At 34.4% G+C, this 13469-nt stretch overlaps 4 protein-coding genes across 7 annotated transcripts; 1 reads left to right on the plus strand and 3 right to left on the minus strand.

Annotated features, from left to right (window-relative positions):
• Positions 1 to 814: 814 nt before the first annotated feature.
• TRM9 (RNA-binding (RRM/RBD/RNP motifs) family protein) lies at positions 815 to 4436 on the minus strand. 4 transcript variants are annotated; one of them, NM_001332970.1, is made up of 8 exons: positions 4257 to 4378; positions 3423 to 3494; positions 2478 to 2848; positions 2196 to 2297; positions 1888 to 2103; positions 1526 to 1798; positions 1363 to 1428; positions 815 to 1292 (listed from the first exon to the last, which is right to left on the minus strand). In NM_001332970.1, the coding sequence occupies exons 3-8, from the start codon at positions 2796 to 2798 to the stop codon at positions 1230 to 1232; spliced, it is 1041 nt and encodes a 346-aa protein (NP_001322355.1). In that variant the 5' UTR covers positions 2799 to 2848; positions 3423 to 3494; positions 4257 to 4378; the 3' UTR covers positions 815 to 1229. The 4 variants fall into 4 exon arrangements, with proteins under 4 accessions (NP_001322355.1, NP_973945.1, NP_174442.2 ...); NM_202216.1 differs by having other exon boundaries at positions 2196 to 2291; positions 4257 to 4322; NM_102896.3 differs by having other exon boundaries at positions 2478 to 3494; positions 4257 to 4436.
• A 358-nt stretch (positions 4437 to 4794) lies between these two features.
• On the plus strand, positions 4795 to 5748 carry AT1G31620 (uncharacterized protein; the record flags this gene model as incomplete). Its single annotated transcript, NM_102897.1, has 4 exons — positions 4795 to 4861; positions 5023 to 5116; positions 5310 to 5406; positions 5671 to 5748. 4 exons carry the CDS (start codon positions 4795 to 4797, stop codon positions 5746 to 5748), a joined length of 336 nt encoding a protein of 111 aa, NP_174443.1.
• A 633-nt stretch (positions 5749 to 6381) lies between these two features.
• On the minus strand, positions 6382 to 7401 carry AGL86 (AGAMOUS-like 86; the record flags this gene model as incomplete). Its single annotated transcript, NM_102898.1, has 1 exon — positions 6382 to 7401. The coding sequence occupies one exon, from the start codon at positions 7399 to 7401 to the stop codon at positions 6382 to 6384; it is 1020 nt and encodes a 339-aa protein (NP_174444.1).
• Positions 7402 to 10545: 3144 nt separating this feature from the next.
• Positions 10546 to 12030, minus strand: AGL92 (AGAMOUS-like 92; the record flags this gene model as incomplete). Its single annotated transcript, NM_102899.1, has 2 exons — positions 10546 to 10682; positions 10773 to 12030. The coding sequence occupies 2 exons, from the start codon at positions 12028 to 12030 to the stop codon at positions 10546 to 10548; spliced, it is 1395 nt and encodes a 464-aa protein (NP_174445.1).
• Positions 12031 to 13469: the final 1439 nt, after the last annotated feature.

A 13469-nucleotide genomic window follows, 5' to 3' on the forward strand; every position in this document is an offset into this window, starting at 1 on the left:
GACTTGTTATTAACAAAAATGCTATGCTGACATGTCACGTTTAGAAAACTCCATAACCCAATTAATTATTTGTTTTTTTCTTTACTAGAATATATACATCAATTTGTCTTTAATATAACTACCACATATTTAATTTTCACTCAACTAATTAAACAAAATTACAATTTATCATCCCATTAACAAAATCGAACATCTAACATGAGTAATCTTAATAATCATTAACACAAAACTATTTAATAAATTTTACAATTTTGAACAATATATCAATCAAAATATCATATGACTACTTACAATATATGATAAGCATGTTTATATGTGTATGTATATATTGCAACATATACATCAATAATTTTTTTTTGGGTATACTTATTATGAACATCATACGTTATAATTAGTCATATTGATTAATATTATCTTTATTTTTTGTTGTATATAATGGATAAAGTTGTATATATACAATTTGAAACAGATATCTTATTGCATCATTTCAAACATATTATAAATTTATGAAGTATTAATGATATAACATGTCTAACATAATCCTAAAAATTAAAATTCATTATATATACAAGAAAAAAATTATATAAAACTAACAGTTTGAATTCTCCTCCGATTTTAGTCTTTGATCCAATTTTTTTAATATAGTTATAAAGAATCTTAACAAACTGTCTAAATCAAAAGATTTTAAAAATATTAAATCACTTTTCTCAGGTTTAAATCACTTTTCTCAGGTTTAAGTACTTTTAATTGTTAATAAAGAGATAAGAGGACAAAGTTATTCTTTATAACAAATTAAGATATGAAATATAGAGTTGATAGTAAATTTAAAAATTTATTATTTTACGTGTAAGAATTAACCAACTACTGTCTACATAATTCATATATCATCGAAGAGCATCATCCACTACAAATAAAAACAATATATCATCTACGAGACTACGACTATGATACTTATCATCTGTCAATTATATACCGACATTTTCCAATAGACTCATCAAAAATACAACAAGATAATATCTTTTAAAACCATCTAGCGTACATCAAGTATTTTTGGCGCGCGATGATCTTTCTTTCTATGATGCAATACAACTGTAACAATGTTTATCATCCAAATCTAGTTAAATAATTAAGAGTAAACAGCTACAAAAATGGCTCTTCTTTTTCTTCTCCATATGCATTTTGTCTATACCTAAAAATATTATTCATTTCATTTTTCTCCTCTTCTTCAGTTACATTTGTTGCTGAGAGTCACAGTATTGTGGATACTTACAACTGCAAGGATGATTTCTCACCTGCAAAAAGTTTGTCTCTCAATATCGCCTCAAGAAGCATATACAAGATTGCCGTGAAACTATGTTTTACCTTCCGTAATGTGAAAGATACCCTTCTAGAACTTCTTCTGATCACTTTATCCTTCACCTTGTCAATCTATTAGAGTACAGTACAGTGTTAAGCAATTGGAAGAGAATGCAGTAGGAGTTATCCTGGCGAGAGCGAAGGAGAGATTGAAATGAAGAATACCAACCTTGTGATGTGGAATGTAGTGATTCCAAGCATATCGTGCTTCACCGGATAATAAGAGCATAGACCGAGGAGGAAGATATAAGGCCTTTTTGATGCAAGAGGAGTCACCCGACTTCTCAGCATCGGTAGTTGAGGCTTTCCATGTGGAAACAGAGTATCTTCTGAATTCCATAATACAAGGACCAGCTAAAGAAAGGCTGAATATGCAATCTTCAAATGCTGAATGTGTATCAATATGAGGCGATAATCCCACACCAGATGGGTACTCATTTACCTAATATTCACAAGAATTCCTCAGCCTTCAATGTAGTTAAGAACAATTATAACAGAATCTTGATCTATATACAGAGTCTGATGATATACCGTTAACTGGTCCAAATTCAAGCTTGCTGAGCCGTTGTCAAAGTTCGGGAACAAATAGATTCTTTCAAGTATAGGAGAAACAAACGACGGAAGCTCACCGAGACGCTTTTTGGTATCAACATTTCTTGTCCCGTAACAAAACTCATATCCATAGTGTTGAACACGCCGTTTAGCAAGACCAATCCAATGTCGAGCATCAACAGCTGCAAGCAATTGCTGATAAAGACATGAACAATAATAAGTAACACAAGAGGTAAAAAAAGAAATCAAATCCCTACAACATAAGCACATTACTAAATACCATGTACCTGTTCTTCTGCCACAGTGACAAAATCAGGTAACAAGAAAAGCCCTGGAATATTCAACTCTGAATCAATCAAAGACACTGGAACACAATCATTCACCTGCGTCTAAGCAAAAACATAAAAAAGGCTCATTGCAAGCAGATACCAAACAAACATAAAGTCTCTGTCTTTTGGTAAAGATCAAAACTTTGCAACATAGAGATCTAACATTACATAAAGATCAAAACTTTGAGATCCATATAAAAATCTAATCGTGATATGATAAGACCCATTAATTGGAAGTACCTCGGAAGGTAATTGAAGAACTGAATATCGAATATGCAAAGAACGTCCTTTAAGGTCAGGACATGGTCGACCACTCAAAGCTTCTAGAGCTGCTTTCGCGGAGAAGGGATCAGCGAAAGAGACGATAACACGAACGCCGCTATCATCCGCCGCGTAGACTCCGTTTACTTCACCGAACTCAGCGAACACCGCCGCGATTGCGTTGTGTGTTAGTCCAACCGCCGGTCCACAATTCGCGACGTATAGATTTGATGAATTTGGTTCTCCAGAAATGGAAGATGGCGATGATTGCGTCGGACGGACGAATCGCGGCTGAACCATTCTCGGAATAAAAGACTGTAACTTTCTCCGATCGTATAACGGCGAGGTATCTTCGCCGATATGTTCAATGAAAAAAACGATGACGTTTACTTGAGTTAGAAGTGTCAATTGGGCTGTCCAAAGTCCAATGGTCATGTCCACTTGGAACATTTTTTTCATGGGTTCTAATGGTTGGTCCTTAATGGACAATGGTCTGAAAATTTGTCCAAGACCATTAAGGACCATTGTCCAATGGTCAGCCCATGGCCAGCCCATACAATGATGTTTATATACAATGCATTTTCACACAATCTCGTTAAAAGCTCTATTTATAACACCATAACATCAACATGAAATGAAGTAATCAACAGTGACAACTCAAACATGCATCTAAGACTCTCTATATGCACCTACAAGTAAAGAAAAGAGACTACAATGGCTACAGGGAGAATGATTTAACAGAGAAACCCACACAAAAAAAAAGATGACTTGGTGAACTAGAGTAAGAAGATGACCTCCCACGTCTCCCACAGACTCAAAACTTACATACAATTCACAAAGTCGAGTAGTTACATAGATTCTAACCACAGAGACTTTGTTCCTAAAGGGTTCAAAAGAAGGAGAAAGGTTTCAAATTTACATTACCATGAAAAAGGAATTGGGAGACTGAACAAGACGTTTGAGCTTGTGCTTTCTCTTCTCAAGCTCAGCTGGAGCCTACAAACAAAACAGATTCAAGCAAAAACAAAATTAGCTTAGAACTTTTGTTGTATCATAAATGGAAAAACCTCAAAACTGTAGTTAAATAAATGTATCTTGCATGAATAACTTATTTTCCCTATCTTGTATGTTCACAGACAAATTCAAACAAGTTTAAAGGAATGTTTTTAGTTATCCACATGATGTATGATTCTCAGAATCTTGAAAGTGATCTAACTTATTGGACTTCAGTAGTAGTGGCAGCAACAATTTCGTGTTAGTCTTTTTCATTCCCACAACAATAAGAGTATTATTGAATTAGTCATCACTTAATTGATTTCCAACGTTTGGTCAAACAAGTGACGGATTGTGGTGAGAAACGATTACTTAATTGTGGAAATTAGCTATAAGAAATGTTCATAAACATTAGCGAACACACACTTAGCTCCATACATAAACACCAAGCTCTACACAATTAATTACAAGCTCTACCAAAACCAAACTCTACATATTCTGTGAGGCATTTCATCAAACACATGGTTGGCATCAAAGGAAGGGAGAGAGAGAATAACAAAGAATAGCAAATAAGTGAAATTTGGACAAACCCACAAGCTGAAATCAAAGAAAGCATATGCAGAATCACAATTAAGGAATAGCAAAGAACAAAGCGATGAAATTGCATCAGGACTTAGAGAACAAAATCGATGAGACTAACATATGAACGCATATTTCAGAGAGAACTTATTCTAATCAACGGATTCATATTCTAATAGAACTAACCGGAGTAGGAGTCGAAAGAGAGGTCGAAGCGAGAGAGAGAGAGAGAGAGAGCTTCGTCGCCGAGAGAGAACAAAGTCGACGTGTGAGAGAGAAGAGAAGAAAACTGATGTGTTGAGAAAATTGATGGGCCAACCATAGACCGTATGGGTTAGCCCATTATACCCGTGGACAAAATTGGTCTTTAGACCATATGACCCGTTTTAGTTACGAACATTATGGATTGGGTTTAGCCCATGGTTAGATGACCATTTGACAGTTCTAACTTGAGTTATGGGCCTCATTAGGCCCATTTGATATTCACATGGGCTGATTAATATATTAAAAGAAAAAAAAAAGAAATTTGAGAAAGGAATAGCTAGGCCTAGGGCTTCGTCAGGAATCTCCATGAAACGCAAGGACGTACAGATTTTGTAGCAGCCGAAGTAAGTTAGGTCCGATATCGCTACAGTATCTAGATTGCCTGCGAAGTCTGTAATGAAGAGCCACAAAAACTAAAGTCATTTGCCGAATCAAATCTAGGGTTTGTTTAGGAGGCGCCATGAAATGTAACGAGCGAGATTGTAATAACGATAACGGGGAGGAAGATGAGAAAGACACAAACACAAGTAGGTTAGACTTAGATTCGCTCCCTCTTGATCTAAATATGGTTGTACTAGCTAGATTGCCTGCCAAGTCTCTTATGAAGTTTTGATTCGTGTCAAAGATGTGGCAATCCATCATCCGAAGCCGAGGGTTCATTGATTACTTCTTCTCTATGTCCTCGAAGCAATCGCGGTTAAATTACCTGCTACCACTGCTTTGATCGTGGGATACGATCCTATTGATGATCAACACAAAGCATTATCCTTGAAGAGAAAAAGGTATGATATCTAGTGGTCATCTGGAGAACAAGTTATGAACATTGGGAGATGGTGAAGTATGGATACACATTAAAGATACCCCTTTACCTTATAGGGCGGGTCATCAAGCGAGTGTATTCATCAACGGTTTTCTCTACTAAGCTGCTTTCTTAACCAAAACTAAAGAGACAGTTTTGGTTTGTTTTCATTTTAGAACTGAGAAACTGAGTTTTATCAATGCACTTAAGGGTTTTGTGCAATGGGGAAGTGAAGCAGTATTCATTGAATACAAAGGGAAGCTTGCTTCCATTGTGAGCGACCATTATGATCGGTTTCCATAGTTTCGATTTATGGATACTAGAAGACGTCGAGAAACATGAATGGTCAAAGCAAACATGTGTGTTTCCCTCCTCTTTTTGGGATGATGTTGAGTGTGCTAAAATGTCATTTCCAGACACCAACAAGGCTGGTGAGATCATTATTGCCCCAAAGAGGTTGTCACTCAATTTTCGACCCTTCTACATTTTCTACTACAATGTTGAAACAAAAAACATAAGAAGAGTTAAAGCTCCTAGGATTTGGAGACAGTGAAGAGTTTAGGCGCTCTTATGGATTCGAAAGAACCTCCGGCTCCCGTGAATCTCTTGTTCTGATCGCACATAACCACACGTCCAGAGTGTTGGCTTTTTTAAGGATCCTAGAATTAATTTAACTTGATTCGTAGGATCCTAATGTAAGAGATAACTGAAAACTTGCCTTTTATTTTAGTTTCATTATTTTATCATGTTGATTTTTCAAATTTTCAACACTAAACAAGCTACAGTTTGTATTGTTAATCTTTTGGGTTTGCTGAGACGTGTGTTCATTATTTATGTTCATGTTTTTACTTCTTTAGTGTGTTCATTTGCTCGCTATATAGGTAGGTGTGGGAAGTAAATAAATTATGGATTGAGAAAGAGATATACAGAGTATTGATGTTTTTGCGAATAATATATCCAAAGTAAGATTTTCTATGAAACAAAATATATTTGATTTTAGCAGATCTATTTAGTTATGTATTTTAAGAACAAAAAACAAAGTAAAAACAAATTTATGACCAAACTTCTTCAAATATAATTGAAATATCCGGCTCTACGGCGCAGAAATACATTACCCAATACATAAAAATATAACTGACTTAAAGGTAAAACCTTCAACTCTTACAACAATTAACTGAAAAGAAAAGACATTATTAGAGATTGGTCTTTTGAAATGGACAAAACACAAATGCAAACTACTGAAACACATCACACAACGGTGGTGTTGGTGGTGGTGGTGGTGGTGGCGTTGTTGGAAGGCATGTGACCGGTGGTAGTAAGACCAACGGTTGGTGGTTGGTGGTAGTTGTAGTAGTTTCCGTTCATGAAAGGGATGTGTGCATGCTCTGCAGCATAACCCACTTGTTCATAAGGATATTCCATCAACATCTCCATGAATGGATCATCTTGAAACGGATACTGATGATTTGGATCCAAACTGAGATTATCATAGATTCCATGTTGGATCTGATGATTAAAATCCACAGGAGCTTGGTATTGAATATTATCACTAAAAGCAGTAGGGATATAGGGCTGAATCGGCTCATACTGATTCTGAGCCATAGGAGGACCGGCACCCGCAACAGCAAGAGGAGCCGCACCCACACCCGCAACAGCAAGAGGACTCGCACCCGCCCCCGCAACAGCAAGAGGAGCCGCACCCGCACCCGCAACAACAAGAGGAGCAGCACCCGCACCCGCACCCGCACCCGCAACTGAAGTATGAAGCGGAGGAGGAAAGGAAGAAGAAGACGCACCATTGTTTGTAAGGAGCATGACACTTGAATTAAGCTGATTGATATAGTGATCAATATAAAGACTTAAATCTTGAAGGTCCCTTGCACCATACTGATGCTCACTCATCTTACCTTCAACACAATCAAACATAAATTGCCTAAGCTGAGATTCTCGGTTTTCACGACGTAGACTCTCCAGTTTCTTTGTTTCTTTGGTAATTTTGTCCTGCAAGTAGGTCTCATGACTCATCATCAGCTTGGATTGTTCTGTCGCCGGCCTCTCCATAAACATGGAAACCGCCTCTTGAACACCTTCGGTTGACGGCCACACCACTGGATTCTCGTACGGACTGGAGATTACCGCACATGCTTTGACGCCGCAGAGAGTTGTTAGCTCATGGAGTTTGTTCGTTATCCCTCCCTTCCTCTTCCTGAATGTGGTTCTCCTTGAGGTCTTATTAGCTATGAGTGATAACTTAATTTTCGACCTCATTATCTTTGTTTTTCTTTTCTTTGGTGTGTGTTTTGTTTACTTTCTTGGCCCAAGACTGTCTTGTTTATATAGAAATGAAAATTGTGCTTTTACACAGTACGTGGCTTTTCACGTTGCTGGACTCATTAGATTTGTTTTGTGTTTACTGTCTCATTAATTGACGAGGCCACTAATTAAAGCTATGTCTAAGAATAGATTTTCTTTTCTTTTTACTAAGAATAGTTTATCTTCCTATATTACTCTCACTTTTCTTTTAAGAGTAATTTAAAGTTTTGTTTATAAACTATGAAATTTAGTAATAGTTTGAAGTGTTTTTTTTTCTTCTTTTTAAATAGAGTACTCCATCTTCAATTTACATGTAAAATCATGAATATATACAAGCTCAAAAGAGTTGTTTATTTATAGAAAAAAAATGAAAACAATATAACGTGAGTCTTACGAAATATTTAGAAAGCACGAAAGTTTTTGAAAACAATGTAACATGAATCTCACGAAATATGTGTTCTATTTCTAAGAAAATCTTTAAACTACCTATATACATTAAAGGAGAACATACCAAGAAGTTTGTAAACCAATATAATAAGATAATAAAATATCATTAAAATTTATATTAATTAATTTAGTAAAAATATTTGATACTTACAATAATAACAAATGAAAATATATAATAGTAGAGTATTAGAGAAAAATATATTTTTTTAAATCTCAGATTTGGTTATATGAACTTTTTTAATAAATATATTAAAAGAACATTTGTCATGGCCTGCAGGTCCACCTGATTTTTTTTAATCATTAAGTTGATTCTAATTAAAAGGAAATTTGGATAAAATAACTGTTTTATACATTAATAGATGGATTTCTTTCCTCTTTTGGCTCAGTAATAAATTAGTTTAGAGATAATTTGTTAAATCATGCATATATTATACCTTTTGGAGAATACTTTTTCTTTTATTGGGTTAGAATATTTCATTGCATTGCCAGCTAATTATAAGCTGTAAATAGGGAAATTAAAGATTTTAGACTACGTATAGAAAACTTCCAGTTGTTTTTACATACCCAAAGAAATATCTAAACTTTAAAGTATTAATATTTAAATATAGTTTAATTATATATTAATTTTTGGTTTAAAAGCAAAAAATGAACCAATTAAAAAAAGACAAGTGTAATATACCCAAAGTTCAAGTTAATATACCAAAAGTTCTTATTTAAGAACCTTTCTCTTATTTCTCTCATACTTTTTTTGTGTGGTATGATTATAATGAGAGAGAATCCAAAAAAAATGGAGGTCTAACAATAACCAAAAAATAAGAAAAACAAGAATGCACATCGTTAATTAGACTTTGTTTGACTGGTTCTCTTCTTATCAATTACATTTACAAAATGTAGAAATTTCTCTAAAATAAATAGCATATTTATTGATTTTTGATTAAATGTTTTCAAATAGTTATAAAAATACTATAGAGTAGAAGATATTACATGAGAGAATGGTAAATAATTCAATCCAGTAGTAGTTTAATTTCCATTCTCTTTAAATGCTAAATTTTATTTCAAGCTCACCGTATATTTTTGGCTCAGATAATAAATAACTTTCATCTGCCATAAAACACTAATTTTCATGTTTATTTATATGTTTAGTTAGGGGCGACTTAAGCTACTTATAGTTATAGGTCATGTTCAAAAGTTTAACTATAGATATCTTAAATAAGGTCCATATATATACATAAGAACTTTTTTTGGTAATCACGATCCGTTTAATCTATGTATTTAATTTACACATACTAAAACAATTCAAGGTATAGTCGATCTTATCTGAACGTTGTAGTAAGCATAACTGGTCACCAAAAATATGTTCTTAGTTGAAGTACACACTTGAATCCAACCCAAAAAACCTCGTCAGTGTTGGGATGATACACGAAGTGAAGCCTATAGTTGAAATAGAACGCTAGGAAGCCATTTTTCTAAAAAAAAATCTTAATGAATACTTAGTAGGTGATAGGTACAGATAGAGATACATTAAGGCTTGTGTTAATTTCAAATTACCTTAGGCCCATAATATATGCATATCCTAAAATATACCTTATTTTCTTAATATCTCAGCTTTTTATTTAAAATTTTCAGAAGAGCCAAATCAATTTAACCATATTCAATCTTAATACAGTCTTTAAAACGGTTTTTAAAGGAGAAGCTTCAGGTGGCACGCATCGAACTAGGAAGACCCTCTAAATCAAGGAGAAGTATCAGAAGGCACTTTACTTAAACACCACAGTCTACTGCTTCTACTTGGAGTTGTATTCACTGAATTACCTGCCTTAGCAACTGCAAACAAAAAATAGAAAACCAGTCTCTGTCCCATCGGAGAGGCCTTACACGGGACCAAAGCAAAGGCCTTTGGGGTGCTCTTTAGGGTCACATGAGCTAAGGATGCTACTCGGTGGTGCAAGGGAGTTATAACTCTTTCAAGATTTCTCCCATTCTTGAAAGAATCCAGAAAGCAAGATTCGCAAGTGTTCGGGAATATGCTTCAAGAAGCCCATGCATGACCAATGTCCTGAAAACAAAGAAGAAGGATTTAATATCGACAAATAATTGTATTGTAAAGTATGACATGTTTCAGAACATAAACTAAGAAAGATGTAATTAGTTCTGTTTATGTTTACATTGCCATATTGGATCTTTGTGGCATTAAGAAACGAGTGAGGAAGATTAGAGTGTTTGGATTTGATCTGATTTCTAAGCGCTTCTTTTCGGTTCAAGAGTGATTCACTGCGACCAATTTCAACAATGGTTCTCCTCGTATATATACTCAATGGTACTTCTCCTCCTATATATACAACTTCCGTCCTGAACTCTCTTCAAAATATTTAATCATATAAGTATTTAACCATAATGAAGGCTTGAAAAGTATTGATGTTTTTTGGAAACAAAATCCTATCTGATTTTGGCAGATCTATTTAGTTATGCATTTTAAGAACAAAAAGCTCGTAAAAAATAATTTGTGACCAAACAGAAATGACTTCATTGAAATAGAACTGACTTAAAGGTAAAACCTTCAACTCTTACAACAACTAATTGAAAAGGAAAAGCATAATTAAATACTGGTCTTTTAAAACAAACAAAACACAAAATGCACACTACTGAAACACATCACACATTGTTGTTGTTGTTGTTGTTGGTGGTGGTGGTGGTGGTGGAAGGCATGTGACCGGTGGAAGTAAGACCAACGGTTGGTGGCTGGTGGTAGTTGTAGTAGTTTCCGTCCATGAAAGGGATGTGTGCATGCTCTCCAACATAACCCGCTTATTCATAAGGATATTCTGTCAACATATTCATGAATGGATCATTTTGAAACGGATACTGATTTGGATCCAAACTCATATTCTGGTTCAAATTCATATCATAGTTTCCTTGTTGAATCTGATGATTAAAATCAACAGGAGCTTGGTATTGAACCGGCTCCTGTTGATTTTGATTCAAATTCATATTCTCAAACTGAAAATGATCACTAAAACCAGTAGGGACATAGGGCTGAACCGGCTCATACTGATTCTGATTCATAGGAAGACCGGCACCTGCAACACCAAGAGCTTGGTAGTGAACCGGCTCTTGTTGATTTTGATACAAATTCATATGCTGATATTGAACATTATCACTAAAAACAGTAGGGATATAAGGCTGAACCGGCTCATACTGCAACTGACTCATAGGAAGACCGCCACCCGCGACAGCAAGACTCTGGTAGTGAACGGGCTCATACTGATTCTGAGTCATAGGAAGACCGGCACCCGCAACAGCAAGAGCCTGGTAATGAACCGGCTCTTGTTGGTTTTGATTGAAGTTCATATTCTGATATTGAATATGATCACTAAAACCAGTAGGGACATAGGGCTGAACCGGCTCATACTGATTCTGGTTCACATTCATGTTATGAAATCCAGTAGGAACATTAACCGCAGCTTGATCTGCAACAACAGGAAGATTGGCACCCGCAACAGCAAACAGAGGAGGAACAGTTACCGCAGCTTGATCAGCAACAACAGGAAGATTGGCACCCGCAACAGCAAACAAAGGAGGAACAGTTACCGCAGCTTGATCTGCAACAACAGGAGGATTGGCACCCGCAACATCAAACAGAGGAGGAACAGAAGAAGAAGACTCACCATATTCTGTAAGGAACTTCTTCCTGGCATTAAGCTGATTAAGATATTGATCAGTAAAAAGACTTAAATCTTGAAGGTCCCTTGCACCATACTGTTGCTCACTCATCTTGCCTCCAACGCAATCAAACATAAAATGCTTAAGCTGAGTTTCTCGGTTTTCACGACGTAGACTCTCTAGTTTGTTTTGTTCTTTGGTGATTTGGTCCCGCAAGAAAGTCTCATGACTCATCATCGTCTTGGACCGTTCTGTCGCCGGCTTCTCCATGAACTCCGAAATCACCTCTTGAACACCTTCGGTTGACGGCCACACCGTTGGATTCTCGAACGGACTGTAGATTACCGCACATGCTTTGATGTCACAGAGAGTTGTCAGCTCGTGGAGTTTCTTCCTTATCCCTGCATTCCTCTTCCTGAATGTGGCTCTCCGAAAGTGTCTATCAGGTATGAGTACTAACTTAGTCTTCGTCCTCATTATCTTTATTTTTCTTTTCTTTGGTGTTTGTGTTTGTTTAGTTTCTTGGCCCAAGACTGTTTATATAGCAACGAAAAGGGTGATTTTTTACTCAGGGTGTGGCTTATCACGTTTCTGGACTCATTAATTTGTAGTTACAGCATTAAATCTTTTGGCTACTGTCTTATTAATTGATTAGGCCACTAATTAAAGCTATGACTAAGATTGGATTCTCTTTTCTCTTTACTAAATATAGTTTATCTTCGTATATTACTCACTTTTCTTTTAAGAGTAATATTAAGCTTTGATAAACTGTGAAAATTTCTAATATTTTAAGTGTTTTTCTTTTCTTTTCGAATAGAGTTTTACAGCTTAATTTCCATGTAAAATCATGAATATATAAAAGCTTAGGAACTTTGTTTATCTATAGTAAAATTATTTCGGGAAAGAATTAACGTGTCTTACGAAATATTTAGAACGAGCGAAAATTTTGAAATATGTAGACATTAAAGGAAGCCTACATAGAAAAAAGTTTGTAAACCAATATAATAAAATAATAAATATCATTAAAATTTCTATCATGTTTTAATATATAAAAAATGCTCTTTTATATGTATAAAAATTTATCTTTACAATAATAAAATATAAAAAATAATAATAAAGTAATAAAGAAATTTTTCCTTATAAAATATTAAAATCACAGATTTAGTTATATGAATTAAATTTTTAATAAAATATTTTTAAAAAATCTGCCATGGCCAGAAGGTCCATCTAATTTTGTTTAGTCAATAAGTTGATTTTAATTAAAAGGAAATAAGGGTAAAACTGTCTTTATACATTAATATAATAATATATATGGATTTTTTCCATCTTTTGACTTATACACTAATATGACTATTTATGACATTAAAACGTATCAATTAATGTACACGTGTAAAATCATGATTGGATATAAAAGAAAATCAGTTATTTTAGAGATAAATTATGAATTCATGCATATATTATACCTTTTGGAGCATATATTTTTCTTAATTTGGTTAAAATATTCATTGTACTGCCAGCTAATTATGAGCTGTAAATATTTGAAACTAGAAATTTGACAAGAGGTTTAGAGCACTTCCAATGGTTTTCACATATCCCAAAAAAGTATCCCAACTTTTAAAGTCTTAATATTTTTAATAATTTTAATTTAAAAATAAAAATGAACAATTAAAAAGAGACAATTGTAAAGTTCTAGTTAGTATACCCAAAGTTCTTATTTGAGAAATTTTCTCTTCTTTCTATCTTAAATTTTTTTTTAGTTATGATTATAATGGGGGAGTATCTTATTAAGACCCTCCAATAATTTTCATTTTTATTTATATGTCTAGTTAGGATGTTTGAACTATATATATAGGTCATGTTCAAAAGTTTAGTTAAAGATTTTTTAAATATGGTAAAATAATCTTTTGAAAAGTTAT

This window comes from Arabidopsis thaliana (genome assembly GCF_000001735.4).
Source record: "Arabidopsis thaliana chromosome 1 sequence".
Taxonomy (NCBI): Eukaryota; Viridiplantae; Streptophyta; class Magnoliopsida; order Brassicales; family Brassicaceae; genus Arabidopsis; species Arabidopsis thaliana.